The 16,459-nt window shown below is 35.9% G+C and overlaps 1 protein-coding gene and 2 pseudogenes across 18 annotated transcripts in view; 1 reads left to right on the top strand and 2 right to left on the bottom strand.

Moving 5' to 3' along the window:
* R3hdm1 (R3H domain containing 1) overlaps positions 1-16,459 on the top strand; it is a 112,638-nt gene that overhangs the window by 68,983 nt on the left and 27,196 nt on the right. For all 18 annotated transcript variants that reach the window (XM_087195606.1, XM_087195599.1, XM_087195600.1 and 15 more), the window contains 2 exons: positions 125-279; positions 3,367-3,518. In XM_087195606.1, the coding sequence (XP_087051732.1) occupies positions 125-279; positions 3,367-3,518 (307 nt within the window). The remainder of the gene's footprint in view (positions 1-124; positions 280-3,366; positions 3,519-16,459) is intronic.
* On the bottom strand, positions 3,847-14,461 carry LOC101696664 (chromobox protein homolog 3 pseudogene; annotated as a pseudogene).
* LOC147829853 (U2 spliceosomal RNA) lies at positions 7,143-7,272 on the bottom strand (annotated as a pseudogene).

Here is a 16,459-nt window from a genome sequence, read left to right as displayed (position 1 = left end):
CCTCACAAGAGCAAGGTCCCAAGTTTGATCCCCAGTACCCAAATAAATAAATAAATAAAAATAAAATAAAAACAGCTTATTAAATCAAACACAAAGCAGTATTTAACGTATTTTTTCATTACAGGTTATCAAGTTATGCCCAACCAGCAGCAAAACTACCAAGGAATAGTTGGAGTTCAGCAGCCCCAGAGTCAGAGCCTAGTTGGAGGCCAACCCAACAGCATCGGAAATCAGATTCAAGGAGTGGTCATCCCCTATGCTTCAGTGCCATCATATCAGGTATGCTATTTCTTTTAACCTGCTTTGGGTAGAGACAATTTTGGATAAATTAAATGTATAGCTACAATAGCACTTTGCTGTTCTTCTAATATAAGGGAAATGTTTCCATACATGCAACTTTAGAGTCTAAAGAATTTGGTTTTAGTGGCTTTGTTTTATCCTCATTTTATTGCCTTATTCACTTGCCTTATTAATATTTAGAATATCTGAACCACATTGATATTGACAAGTAAATCTTGCCTGGCACTATGTTTCTAAATATACAGGTGTATAAGAAAGTATTTTACTCTGTTCTTCAGTTCCTTAGAAAGTCTCTTTTTGGGGTGAGAGGAATAGAAAGGAAAATGAAAGTGAAGGGTAGATATTTAAAATAATAAAGTAGTGAAATACGTATAAAACAAACCATAAATTTGCTTATAGACTAGGTAAGTATGTGCAGTTCCTCATCCTGATACTAATTTTTTTCTCCCACCTCAGTCCAAAAAAATAGATTATGTCGTTACAGTTCTAAAACAAATATTTATTGTTCCTTAAATAAGCATATGTCTTTAGTACACTATTTCACATTTTCAGGAAGTGGTTTTACAATCTTTCATCTTTAGGGAATAACTTGTACATAGGCTCGTTTTATTAACCTCATGAGGTTTTGGTTTTGTTTGTTTGTATTGTTTTTGTTTTTTCAATACTAGGAATTGAATTTAGGGCCCTCACACTGAGCTATATCCCCACCACTTTTTTTATTTTTTCTTTTGAGACAGGGTTTCAGTTGCCAAGTTGCCCAGTCTGGGCTGGAACTTCTGTTTTGAGCATGTGTTGGATGCCCAGGCAGTATGCTAAATGCTAGAGATTTAAGATAAGTAAGACCTGCCCTTAGCCTTTAGGTCTCACAGTGTAGTGAGAAAAATGTCATTTTTAAATAAATACACCTTTGTTGCTAGTTTTCTTTTTTAATGTAATTAGATACTGAAAATATTCCAGAGCTAAGACAGTTGTTATAATTCCTATAGCTTGCTTTTTTACAAGTTATAAAATTTTTTATAATATCTCATGAAATCCTCACACTGAATGAATGATTGTAGAAAGTAGCAGGCAGCAGTGAATGGCAGCCTGCTTTATAGTATTCTCCCTATGATATTTGTTAGTTAAGTGGGCAGTGATAAACTGTCAACTAAAAATAAGCTGGAAAAGTCATCTGTCCTTAGTAATGTATTCTGTGGCTGCACATTCTTTCTTTTGGTACTTTGCATGTTTTCTTTACCTAGTTAAAAATTTATTCCTGACGGGGATTTAGCTCAGTGGTTCCACTGCCTGCCTCACAAACGCAAGGTCCTGAGTTCGATCCCCAGTACCAAAAAAAAAATTATTCCTGGCCAGGGGATTTAGCTCAGTGGCACCACGCCTATCTGGCAACCACAAGGTCCTGAGTTCAATTCCCAGTGTGGCGGCGGTTGGAGATATTGAGTATCAAGGCAATGTGTGCCACAAACTGTGAAAAATTTATTCCAATTGCTTAAATCATCTAGATTAGTCTTTTATTTTTATGAACTATACCTTTTATATATTTATACAATTAATCTCAGCATATTATACTGCCACTCTAGACAAAAAACTGAAATATGTTGTATTACACAGAGTTAGATAAATCAGACCAGTGCATTTCTATTATGATAATGAACCAACGGGAAAGTAATTAAGAGGTTACTGTGTATTTTGAGGACTAGTCGTATTTCAGAAACATGTTATATAAGCAAGACTTAGTAGTTAATTGATTTGATTTTTGTGGTACTGGGGATTGAACCCAGGGCCTTCACGCTGAGCTGTATCCCAAGCCTTTTTTTGTTTTGTTTTTTTCTGTTTGAGACAGGGTCTCCTTGAATGGATAAGTTGCCCAAGCTAGGCTCATTATTCCCATACTCCTGCCTCAGCCTCCCAGAATGCAGAAGTTAATCATTAACTTTTAAATCACAGCCAAGGAGAGAAAATAGTGAAATTGTTAAAAAGCTGAGGCTCTGAAGCCAAAGAGCATGAGTTGAAGTCCTAATTTCTTTATTGGCTGTACAACCTTAGGCAAGTTACTTAATCCCAGTTTATCTATTTGTAAAACACAGATGATATAAACACATTCTTAGGTTAGGACACCTTAATGAGATAATGCACTTAAAGCACTTAGAACAGAAACTGATACATGACAGTAACTACTCAGTAATGTTAACCCTCATCATCTTTATTGGTAACATCATCATTGTAACTTTGTATGTTGGCTTTATTTAACAAAAATCTCTATAATCCAACTATAATATTATCGTATATTTTTAAATTGGAAATGTCCTACATTATTTCCATTTTAGGGACTAGAGAACTGAAGGATCTATTATGTCCATATGCTTTCTTATAAATAATACAGAAAACAGAATTGAAAGATTCACTGAATGCCTCCTGTACTAGATCTCTAGATGTACTATCCCACAACAGACACAGTATCTCCCTATACTGTAGGTAGTGTTTCCAGTTTTTCAGATAAGGACCCAAGGGACCTCAGGATAGTTAAATCATTTGCCCAATGTCACATAGATAATAAAGTAATGGAGCTGATGTCTCATCTATCTGAAGCTCCAAAGTTCTCACTTGCTCTCTGTTCCAGCATACTCCCCTTGAGTCTTCTTACTTGGCTCTGCCTGACATAAACCGTATCTCTTCCCATGTCAAATGATCATCCTTGTATGGAAATTTTCTTTTTTAAAGTAACTTTCTGGGGCTGAGGATTTAGCTCAGTGGTTCTGCCACCTGTCCCGCAAGCACAAGGACCCGAGTTCAATCCTCGGTACCAAAAAAAAAAAAGAAACTTTCTTAGTGACATAAGTCACATTTTTCAAGACCTAATGCATCCAGCCTACTGTGCAATTGATAAGTCTTAGCCAAAAGCAATAACTGACTCAAGAAAACAACATAATAGTGGTATTGAGGCAGACTTATCAGGAAAAGACAGTGTTACCTTTTCCTTACTGCTCGTATTTTAAAAGTTTATGAGGCTGGAGACATGAACATCTGCAAGGTTTAGATGTCTTTGAATTGTCTTTCAACTTTTAGGTTTCACTGCCTCAAGGTTCTCAAGGAATAGCCCATCAGACTTATCAACAGCCTATTATGTTCTCTAGTCAGTCTAATCAAGGATCTATGCCCACAGCAGGAATGCCAGTTTACTACAGTGTCATTTCACCTGGCCAACAAAATAATTTAAGGTGAGTATGACCAAGAAACCTAATCCTCAGCTTCTCATTGTTTACTAGGATTATGGTCTATTGCTAGTTTAAATTACAGTCTGTTGCTAGTTTTAAAGTTGACTAAAGTGCTGGAGTTGATAAGTGACTAAAATAGTTTTCTGATGTAGAAGAAAAAAAATAAAATAGTCGACTTTTCTAGTATTTTGAAACAAAATCCATTATAAGCTAAACATTCCATATGTAAACTAAAAGAGTCAAGTCCCCCCTTTACCTAAAAATTAGGCAAACCTCCTTTTATTCACCTAAGTGGAGATTGATTATCTGTAGGCTTTGAACTTTGGAGCATTTATTTAATAGTTGAAGCTTTTGTAGGAGTTTGGGGAGATTGTATTTCTGGTACATAACCTAATAAGGAAATATCTTGCTGGAAATTTTCAGACTCTGGGGTGCCCACTTTGCATCTGTAAGGGGAGAGAGGCATATAAGAGAAATAAACCATAGTACCTCTGTACTAAAGCAAATTGTAAAATATTTCATTGGCTACTTAAACTTACAAGAGCAGAAGCTTTTCTGACAAAAAATAGTAATTATACTATTATACTAACACTAGTAATAGTGTTAAAAATAGTAATCTTGGGCCGGGGATTTAGCTCAGTGGTTTCGCCACCTGCCTTACAAGTGGAAGGACCCAAGTTTGAGCCCCAGTACCAAAAGTAATAATAATAATAGAAATAGTAATCTTCCCTTGAGTTGTGTCTAGTCCGTTTTTCATAATGTATTACAAAGTGTTTCATTTACTGTTATAACAGCCCTGTGAGGTTACCAGAAGGGGCAACTGAGCTCTTTTTAGAGTGGGAACCTAAGTGAAAATCACTCATAGGAAGTGTAGTCACCTAGTTGTGATTGTAGTTGGCATTTAGGGATAAAAAAGGGATTGACAAACGTTATTCCATTGAAACATGCCTTAGAAAATGGGAGCCTGTTCTGATTTTACTTCTTGTCAGGACTACTCCACCATCACCACCAGAGGAATTCATGTATTTCTGTTTCTGTGGCCACAAGTATTAAGTTGCATGATTGAGGAGGCCTAGGCTTTTTAATGGGAAGTTAGCTGTGAATGTTACAATTCATATTACATTAGAATTTCATATTATATTGATGCTCACCTCTTTTGTGTTACAACATTGAAAATGGAAATGTGTCCTGGGTTAAATTTCACTTTTTGTATGAGTTCAAGTTATATAAACAAGGAGAAAAATCTTAATCTAAGTATCTTTATGTATATGTGTGTGTACCTGTGTGTTTTCTTAATATGTTCTCTCTTGCTCTCTCTCTATATATTCATATCCTCTCTATATAGAGATTCATATATATTCATATGTGTGTGTGCATGTAAGATGGCATAGATTTTTTAACTCCCCTGTTTTGTTATATTTCTCAATCTCTTGAAACAAAAAAGATCTTGTACATTTGACTTCTGAGGGAGTTGGCCCTAAGAGTGTGAATAGAGGTAAGAGAGCACAATCGATATAGTCAGCCTTGTTTTAGGCATGATGGCAGAACCCAAAAGGTGTCAAGTGAGTGCTGATGCCTGCACTTTGGAAAAAAACAGTTTTAGTACTTGGGTCTTCTTTTTCAAAGCAAATAAAAATGCTGAGGTGGGTAGTGGATGTATGAATGCACATGTACCAACCCCCCACAGTGAATATAATCATTATATGTACTGCAAACATGTGCTAATAAAATAAATACATGACAGGCAAAAAAAAAGTTGAAGGCTCCTCTGGCCTGAGTCGTAACCTAGAGCACAACATTTAAAAAGAAATTCCCCCACCACCTCCTATTTGAAGCTTGATAAAATATCTGGAATTACTTACGGTGTGGGGTCGTGACCCAAATGAGGCAAATGAACATGAAATAGCTCATTGTAAGTTGATAATAGTGGTTGATCTCTACATATAATAAAGCAGCAGCATTGGGCATTGAGTTATTCCAACTATAGGTAACCAGTATGAGAAATGGAAGGATACACATGAAGCAGGGAATATGTATTCTGTCAAACTTGGGTCCAGATACAGTACTTATGGACTAGTCTTTTTGATAGTCAGTTCATATACAGAATTAGTTAGATTCCTCTGGATGGGAAAAAAAAATTATAATTAACTGATGGCATTTTCAAAATATAGCAACATTCTTTTCAAAAAGTTTTATTTCTGCTTCTAGGCAGTATTTAATAGACAAATTGCCATAAGATTTCAAATTTACTTGAAACTATCACTTAAAGTTTAACAATAGCTGTTTTTTATTAATCTGGTAATTGAATTACCAGATCTAAGGGGTTGTATACAGGCCATTCTTTCATAAATCTAGATTTAATAGCTTATATAAATTATATTTTTTCTGACATATTCCATTGTACTTACATAAACAACAGAAGAATACCCAAGCTCCTAGAACAGAATTCCTGCCCCAGAGTAAGAACTTGGTAAATCTATGTTGAATGAACATATTTGCTCAGTGCTGTTCGCTAGCTTACACATATGTATCTGTACAAATGTGTAATTAATTATTGACTTTAATTGTATTTTGTCTGTGTAGCCTCTATACTTTTAAATTTTTTCAGCATTTTTTGTTTGTTTGTTTGTTTGTTTGTTTTTTGAGACAAGGTCTCCCTTTGTGGTTCAGGCTGGCCCTGTCTTAGAACTTGAGTTAGCCTTCCTGCCTCAGCCTCCCGAGTGCTGGGATTACAGGCATGCACCACCACGCCTGGCTGGTAGCATTGATTTTATTTTATTTATTTATTTTTTTAGCATTGATTTTAAATTATAGAATAAGCAATGTTATTGACATAAATTTTTTGTGGGTTTTGTTTTGTTTTTTGGTACTGGGGATCGAACTCAGGACCTTGCACTTGCAAGGGAGGCAGTGGTGGAACCACTGAGCTAAATCCCCAGCTCTTGTTGACATAAATTAATACAAAAATGTGTAGAAGGAAAGCTGAGTATGATGTCTCACTCCACCTCCACCCCCAGAGAACCAGTATTCACATGCTTTCACATTGGCCTTCCTTACTGTATAGTAAATGAATAAGCACATATATGTAGAAATTAGGTGGTAAGTTTTAGGGAAATACACATTATCTTGTACTTTTCCCCAAATAGTATATCATGAAATTCAGACTAATAAACATTAGTCTAAAACATTGTTTTTATTTCTAATTTTTCACAAATACAACTTTACATAAATGAGGTATCATACAGGCAGGTTTTGAGGATGTTCTAACCTTTTCTCTCCCTACTCCTGCCTCCTGAACCATTTCCTTCATACATACATACATACATACTAGATAACTAACTCATGTTTCTCTCTTAGTTATATCTTTCCTCACTTCTCTCCTGGTACTTAGTCATGTTCTAACACATATATGATATAGAAACATGAGCCATATTGATTAGCACATACATGTGGAATTGAGTATATAAATAATTTTACATACACAATGTCTATAGTTCTTTTTTGGTTATGTGACCATATGATATGTCTGACACATGAGAGAATTTAATCCATTTACATTTAGTATTAGAGCTGGTAGGCTGGAATATTTTTTTTTTGCCACCCTGCATTTATTTATTTCATCATACAATATAACTACATGACCATTCAGCCTTCCGTCATATATTTTCTCAGACATAATTCCAATATATCTGAGAAATTTTCTAAATATATGCCATGCGTTTTACACTTGATCTTAGCCAAAAGGCCGAGAAGCGATGTATGTCATGTTTTTAAGGCTTTTTTCCCCCATGGAATCTCCCTGATCTGATTACCCAGGCATAGATAGTTCTAAATAAGCTAATATTTCAGATAACTGTATCTTTTGCTTTTAGGCATTAGTTATTGGCTGGTATTATGTGGTTAGGAAAAATGTGGGCTTCAGAATCAAACACCTGCCTTCAAGCTTGTGGTAACTTGGGCCAGTTGATTAGTCTCTTTGTACCCTAGTGTTCTCATTTCTCATAATAAGAATTATATTGGGCCAGGGATGTAGCTCAGCAGCACTGCGCCTACCTGGCAAGCACAAAGCCCTGAGTTCTATCCCCAGTACGAAAAAGAATTGTATTTTTCAGGACTGATGTGTGGCATTAAATGACTAGAGAATTAAGGCCTCTTTCCTTGCTATAAGGTATGGTTAGCACAGCTGCTTTAAAGGCTATAAGTCAGATTCTGGATCTAGAGGACTCTTATTATGGAAAAGATTGTGGCAAGCAAAAACAAGGTTAAAGAAGTAGGACTACATCAAACTAAAATGTTTCTGTACACCAAAAGAACAACAGTGCCCAGGCAGCTTGCAGAATGGGAAAAAATATTTGCAAACCATGTTTCTGATGAGCTAATATCCCAAATACAGAAGGAATTCTTATAATTCAATAGCAGATAATCAATATTTAAAATGAGTGAAAGATTTAAATAGAGCTTCCTCCAAAGCTTTATAAAATGCCATGAAAAAATGCTCAAGATCAGTAATAATCAGAGAAATGCAAATTAAAACCAACACACTTGTTAAAAGGGCTATTATCAAAACAATGAAAGATAGCAGATGTTGGTGAAAATGTAGAGAAAAAAGAACCTTTGCACACTATTGGTGGGAATGCAAATTGGTCCGGCAAGTATGGGAAACAGTATGGAGGATCCCCCCAAAATTAAAAGTAGAACTACGGTATGATCCATAAACCCCAAATATTTTTGAATATTATCCCAAAGAATTGAAATCAGGATCTGCAAGAAACAGTTGCACTCCCATGTTCATTACTGACAATAAGCAAGATGTGGAAACAATCTTATTGTTCATCTATGGATGAATGGATAAAGAAAATGTGTGTATATACAATGGAGCATTATTCAGGCCTAAAAATTTAGGAAATTCTATAGTGTGTGACATGACTTAACATTGATGACATTATGCTAAAATGTCAATCATAGGAGGATAAATACTGCATGATTACATTTGTATGAAATATCTAAACTAGTCAAACTCAGAGAAGGATGGGAAATGGATAATTGCTCATCAGTGCATCTAAAGTTTCAGTCGTTAAGGTGATTAAGTTCTATAAACTGTCCAGCACTGTGGCAATAGTTAATACTGTATCATATGCTTGTTTTTGTTAAAAGAATAAATGTAATTAAGTGTTCTCACCACAATTTTTAAAACATTGTCATGTTTTCAAGGAATCCTACATCTATCTTACTAGGTCACATGTCTCTGGTACAGTACTTACCTATAGTGAGCTCTGTTCCAGACCATGTGGTGACTGGATGCTTCTCCTAGAAGTAAATGTGAAATCTGGAAGGAAACATAGCATATCATTAATTTGTCTTTAAATATTTTTATTTTGAGTGTTATTCCCAATTAGACAAGGCATAGTAAGATGTTAACTTATTTAGTGTAACTTTTTCCCCTCGATTTACTTGTGTTTTTTCTGTGTAGCCTAAATCTCCATCTTTGTTTTTTTTCTGGTTTGCCAGCCCAGGAGTTCTTCATCAGCATACTTTTTTTGGTTTTAAGTAAATTCATCTCTTTGTTTACCTCACTGAATCTTAAGTCTACATTTTTACCATAACACTTAGATGAAAAATATGTTCGTTCTTCAGCATTACTTTTAAGTTTGTGCAGTAGGTCCTTATTATTTGTGGATTCTGTATTAATAAAACTATATTGCTTTCTTATTCAACATTCATGGACATGTTTAGAGTGGCGAAAACTTTGAGTTATCAGACAAGCACATTTCCAGCTGAGGTCAAGTAATGCACACTTTTCCTCCCTTAGTTCTCATTGGAAACATGCATTAATTCATAGCTCGTTTACTGCTGTTTTTTCTCATTTTGTGTTTGTTGTGTTTCATCATTTAAAATGGTCCGCAAGCATAATGCTGAAGTTCTATCTTGTATTCCTAAGTAGGAGAAGGCTCTATGTGAAATACATATTAAGGCATTTCTCAATAGAAACACAAAAATACTGTAATCCACCCAAGTGTTGCAGGAACCCAACTGTTTCCTCTAGGAAGAGTGTCTCATTAACTGCTAAGATTCTACATGCAACTTACAGAATATAAAACTGCTGGGAGAGCTGGCGATTTAGCTCAGTGGTTCCACCGCCTGCCTCGAAACCACAAGGTCCCGAGTTTGATCTCCGGTACCAAAAAAAAAAACCTGCTGGGAATAAAAACGATTGAGTTTCATGCCTAATACTGTGTTAGACTCTACAGACATTTACAGAATGGATTAAAAATATAAGAGCTCATATTATAGAGTTTTAATTATTTCTGCTATTAAAGCCTAAATCTTACTAAAACATGATATTTGGGTAAAAAATACAAAAATTTATGTCTGTGGCCTTACTTTTCACAACTTTCTCTCTAATGCCAAAGAGTCAATCCAGCAAAAATTTATGTATTTAAATCCAATATATATATGAAAAATAGAATACAATCTTGTTCTTAGGTAGCTACAGTTTTTATGGAAAGCTAAATTTATGCTTATGAAACAAAATAATTCAAGATTAATATAAAGAAGAGCTAATTGATACCTAGATATGATACATAACCCTAGCATTGTCAGGCCGGGGATTTAGCACAGTGGTTCCGGTGCCTGCCTCACAAGTGCAAGGTCCTAAGTTTGATCCCCGTACCAAAAAAAATAATAATAAATGTGTCAACCCCAGCATTATTGTTGGAGCCCTACCTGCCTGATCATCATATTCTTTACCTTCAGTTTTGTTTGTTTTGTTTTGTTTTTTTGATACCTGGGATTGAGCTCAGGACCTTGTGCTTGCAAGGCCTGAGTGGCACCACTGAGCTAAATCCCCAGCCCCTTTACCTTCAGTTTTTTGGGGTTTTTGGTATCAGGGAGGGCCGGGGATTTAGCTCAGTGGTTTCGTCGCCTGCTGCGCAAGCACAAGGACCCAAGTTCAAAAAGGACCCCTGTACCAAAAAAAAAAAAAAAAAAAAGACTTCCTTCCTTTTGGTATCGGGGATCAAACTCGGGACCTTGAGCTTGCGAGGCAAGCAGCAGAACCACTGAGCTAAATCCCCGGCCCTACCTTCAGTTTTATTCCTACCAAAATGGTACTTTTATACAGTCAGCTTAGAAATTGAAATAAAACTTTTCCTTCAGATGTTTTTCTTGCCCAGAGTTCTAGCATTTTAGAATCTTATATGCCTTCACATTATCTAAAAGTGATGAAAGTGCTGAACGTGGTAGCTCATGCCTTTGATCCTAGCACTCAGGAGGCTGAGGCAGGAGGATCACCACGAGATCAAGGTCATCCTGAACTACATAGCAAGAGCTTGTCTCAAAAAATGCGAAGGGTGGTGGTAAAAGTATGTTTATTTTTATTATATATGTAGAGACTATAAAACAGAAGGTTAAACTAAGAATTGAATATAAAGTCCTGAACTCTTTATTTCCTGATTTCTAGCACCCCATCTTATTAATATAGCATCTACCAGTGATTCTTAATCTTGGCAGCATGTTAGGATGGCCTGTAGAGCTCTCAAAACATAGAATACTAGTTATCTCCCCTGCACTTTCTCATTTAGTGTGGGCCTTATCTTCAGCCTGAAAACCTTTGTTTTTTAAAGCCCTCTAGGTGGTCCTAATGAACACCAGAAGTTGAAACCCACTGGCCTACAGTGACCAGCCCCCTTATTTTCATCCATGACTTTGTCTATCCATAGGGAGCTGTAGCCCAGTAATATTTTATACATTTGCAGGAAACTCATAATGTCTTTTTGTCACTTATTTATTAGAGTTTCATATGAAACACTGTCTTAACATACTACGTATAACAAATCTTTTAGATACTAAGTGGACTGTAATAGCTTTCACGCTATTACAAGATTGTGAGAAGATTCCTATAAGAACACTTAACTAACCTCTGTTTTGCAAACTCTTAATTAGTGCTGGTTACTCAACCTTGTTTTCTTGCAGAGGCTCTTTATGCAGAAAAGTTGTTTGAATTATTTTTACTATCAGCTCAACTTTTCAGTTATGAGGCAGCTCTTCTTGGCTGGAAACTGTGCTGTCATGTTACTAGAAGGATTGAGCACAGCTCAATATTGGAATTTTTCTCAGTTTTTTATACGGAAAATTTAGTTTGGGGCCTGCAGTCTTCAAAGGTGGCAAGCAAGTTGGATATCTTCAAAATGCTCTCATTTTTATTGGTTTGTCTCTTGTTTTACCTTTTATTTTCCCATTTTTATCTTGAAACTCAAAAGGATAACATACGCTTATCTTTGATTTGCAATCTCAAAGGCTAACCTAGCATACAGAGAGGAACTTGAAAAGACTTATTCTTTTAGAACTCTTTAAAGAAAATGCCTCATAGAATCTTTATGAAATAATGAAAAAGAAAACCTACATTTAAATCTTTTTCCCTTTTTCCTCTCCACAGTCTTTTTCCTCATTTTTATATCCTAATATTTCCCTAGTGTCCTCTTTGCCCTACTTCTGATGTCTCTTCTGAATGCATTTTACTTCTAAGCATCCATCAGTTTCAATTTTATTAACTGCAGCCATTCTTTGAAATAATTGTTGATAATAAAATCTTTTATTCTAACCAATATCTTGGTGAAGATTCATCTCTGATGTTACTTAAAAAGAAGTTACACCAAGGGCCAGGGATTTAGCTAAGTGGTTCCAGCGCCTGCCTTACAAGCGCAAGGTCCCGAGTTCGATCCCCAGTACCAAAAAAAAAAAAGAAGTTACACCTGGCCTGGGGATTTAGCTCAGTGGTTTCACTGCCTGCTGCACAAGCACAAGGACCCAAGTTCAATCCCTGGTACCAAAAAAAAAAAGAAGTTACACCGAGCATAGAGAAGTAAAATGTAGTAGGGAATAAAATTTCAATTACTGGGCTGAGGATTTAGCTCAGTGGCACCTGCCCCACAAGCACAAGGTCCCGAGTTCAATCCCCAGTACCAAAAAAAAAAAAAATTTTTTTTTTTTCAGTTACATCAGGTAAATGAATTCTGGAGATCTGCTGCACAACATCATGCCTCTAGTAACAGTATATATATATATTTTTTTGGAATATAAAACTATGGACCACTGCTCGCTATTATTTACAATAAAGTAAACAATATACAGTAGGATAACTACAAAGTTATTTTTCTGGCTTCTGCTGAAACAGTAACCTGAATACTGAAGATTGAGCCTACATGTAAGGACAAGTTGGGGTCAAGAAAAACATGCAGGTCAATAATTTAGATTTTAAGTTGTTCATTCATTTATTGTAGCAGGTTCTAAATTGTGACCACCTCTAGCCACTCAGTAGGTTTCCATGACCCAAGTCTTAGACATCCATGAATCCTGACTTTGAATACAGATTTCAACTTGTTATGAGGGAATGGGTCATGAGCAATCTTTAATGTTCCCATATCAGGTCTTCCTTAACTAATTCAAACAAACCAGGTTGACTAGTTACCTTATTTGGGTGGAGAAGTTGTTGGTGGTGGTACAATTTTTTTCAGGAATTTTGCAAGCAAACTGCTGTATTTTTGTAACTAAACACTCAGATATGGATTCAGATACGGCTGCTTTGAAAATACCCACTTTAAGCTATCCAGTTAACCACAGAATCAGCTATTTAACTTGAAAGGTTATGGCTTCAGGAAAAATTTCTTACGTTGCTCAGAATGATAGCATCTCAAACATGGGCTTATCACCTATAGTTTTTGTTTTGGTGAATGTTTAAAAACAAAACAAAAACCATTTACATAAGTATTTTATTTATACACACACAACAAAAAACTCAGAATGGTCCTTAAGCATGTGAGCTAAAAATGAGTTCTGGGGCCGGGGATTTAGCTCAGTGGTTTCGCTGCCTGCTAGGACCCGAGTTTGATCCCCGGTACCAAAAAAAAAAAAAAAAAAAAAATTAAAAAATTAAAATTAAAAATGAGTTCTGTTTGAGTTTGAGTATGGATAATTTTCCCAATATTTAGAAAAGCAGAGGAAATATATGAGGCTATCAAATGCTGTTTTCTGTTAAAGGAAACATCTACAGAAAGCTTTTTATTTGTTCAAAGTAACCAGTGCTATTGATGCGAAACAAAACCCAACAGCTTCCCCAAATACTTTCAAAACCAACATATTAACCTTGATTTTCATTAGAATGCTGTTTTTTTCACACAAGTGAATCAAACACCAAGACCCATATTTTATATATATATAAATATATATATAAATGATGTAAGTTATTGGGCTTCATCTTCTGGACAAGAATGCCAAGTTAGGGCTGGGGATTTAGCTCAGTGGTTCCATCGCCTGCCTCGCAAGCACAAGGACCTGAGTTTGATCCCGGGTACGAAAAAAACAAAAAACAAAAAAAAAAAGAATGCCAAGTTAGTCTCTCGTCATAAAAAGCAATTACAATTGGAGGACATTCCATATTTGCCTCTTTTGCCAGCACCAAGTTAGCCTCATATGAATCTTTCCATTTCATGAGAAACATCAATTCTCCATTACTGTCTGTGGCACCAATTATTCGTTCAGGATCAAGACCTCTAGCAAATCCTCTAGGTTTGTCAGCAGCATCTCTTTTCTTCTTTGATTTGCTATCAGATTCACTGTCAGATAAAGATTTTCTTCTTGTACCGTTTTTTTCTTTACCGGCTTTTTGAGAATTAAGAAATGCTTCAGTTAATTCTGGACAATCTAAATATTCTTCAGGTTCCCATGTATTGTCAGCATCTGTAAATCTCTTCCACTTCAGAAAATACTCCACCTTCCCATTCACTACACGGCGGTCCAGTACTTTACCACAAATTCTTCAGGCTCTGCTTCCTCAACTTTTTTACTTTTTCCATTTTGTTTCTTTCCCATTTTTTCCAATGTAGTTTTATTGGAGGCCATTTTTTATTGCAGATTTGCAGAGCTATTAGGTCCGAAGCATGGCGCCTGATGGTCCCCGGAGGGGAAGGAGGGACAGAGTGGGTGTGGGGCAAGGACCAACTCTAATAACAATATTGCATTATACTCTTAAAAATATAATAAGGGGCCAGGGATTTAGCTCAGTGGTTTCGCCGTCTGCTGCGCAAGCGCAAGGACCCGAGTTCAATACCAAAAAATATATATATAAATATATGTGTGTGTGTATATATAATAAGACTGAGAATATAGCTCAGTGATAGAACATGTGCTTAGCATTTACAAAGCCTTGTTTGATCCTCAACCCTGCCAAAAAATGTGTACAATGTTTTACAATACAGCTGACCAATATACTCTGCAGTGTGCTTATAGTGATAATTCTGAAGACCAACATAGTAGATGAAAAATATATAATTATTGAATAAAGTACAAAAGATAAAAGTTACTTTCACTGCTTAAACATCGCCTTTTTGGAACACTGATTTCCTCTTTAGTGGATATAACAAGTTTCTTGTTTACCATTTTTGTGATGTCCACAGAAATTGTGTTCAATCCCAGGTACCAAAAAAAAATGCATACTAAATCTAGAGTTGGCCACCTTTTTCTGTAACCAAACAGAAAGGAAATATTTGAAACTTTGCAGGCCAAGATACAAAATTGTGAATGCTATTTAAGTAGGTAATGAGAAAATAAATTCTACAAATTTTTTTGAAAAAATTCAAAATTAATTGAGCACAGTTTTTTCAATACAGGTGTACAAGGAGAAAAATAGATTTATTTTGGGTGGCAGATAACATTGTACTTAATTAGGACTCTAGGGGTCAGGGATTTAGCTCAGTGGTTTCACCACCTGCTGCGCAAGCACAAGGACCCAAGTTCGATCCCCGGTACCAAAAAAAAAAAAGGATCCAAAGTTAGCGTTCTAAATCATCAAATTGACTACAAATTTTCATCTGTAGAAGCCATTCTTAGCTTGAAGAGCATGGAGAAGCAGTCATCGGACCAGATCTAGTCCACAAGCCAAAGTTTGAAAACTCGAGTACGGATGATTGGTAGCCAGCAATAAAAAGACCAAAAGGATATGATCAGAAAGGAAGGCTGACACCACTTAAAGGGATATAAAATCAAACCTATAAGGGGCCTGGGATTTAGCTCAGTGGCAGCACACCTGCCTCACAAGTGCAAGGTCCTGAGTTTGATTCCTGGTACTGGAAAAAAAAAAAAAACCCGAGCCTACAGAGAGACTTCAGTGATTAACATGTTGAGAAAATGAACGTCATTAAGGGGGAAAACATTGAATGTGACCAGATTTCATTTGTAATCTTTGACATAGTATGTGGTGAAAAGGACCTTCAAGAGGAAAATAACAGGTTTAGACAGTTAGTGAAGTCTTATGGATATAAGAGGATGATCTCAACTCCATCTCCTAATTCAGAAGTTCTGCCTAGGCTCTTCCATAAGCTGAGCCAGGGAAACTGAGCAGTAAGCTGGAGCCATCATAAGAGTCCCTTTTGTTTCCCTTCTCTCAGAGTTTACTGTTCTTAAGCTGCCTTGTGTTCAGCATCTGAAAACAGTCATTTCATATGGTTTTCTTGCTTTTTAGTTAAGGTAGAAATATAAACTCAGTTCCTGTTACTTTAGCTTGTCTGGAAATGGAAGTCAGAAGGATGTAGTTTGAAAGCACTTTTTTTAACATGCCTCATACTTTTCCTAACACTAAATAAAATGTAGAAACCAGCTGCCTTCCAAGCCCCAGAAATATTTACAAAATAAATTTCACAAGATATGCCACAGGGACACTTTCAGCATACTCTCTTCTACTTCCTAAACTAGGTTGGCCTATCTCAAGGGAGTGCTTGCTATTTAGGTTACTTGTAGCCTGAAGAAATATCTAATAAAATAGCCAGTTTGGGATTAGCCATTCAAAATCTTGGGCAGTAAAGAAAGTCATTATGAATTTTTAAAAATTAAAATTTGCTTGAGGGACAAAAGTTATAAAAATCTAAACTGAAAATAATTCAAAAGTAGAAAGG

The sequence above is a fragment of the Heterocephalus glaber genome, unplaced genomic scaffold (genome assembly GCF_053883595.1).
Source record: "Heterocephalus glaber isolate CG9 unplaced genomic scaffold, H.glaber_assembly_v1.0 deba00000347, whole genome shotgun sequence".
NCBI classification, from domain to species: domain Eukaryota; kingdom Metazoa; phylum Chordata; class Mammalia; order Rodentia; family Bathyergidae; genus Heterocephalus; species Heterocephalus glaber.
The sequence above is the reverse complement of the archived record's forward strand: the minus strand, read 5'-3'. Positions and strand labels throughout refer to the sequence as shown.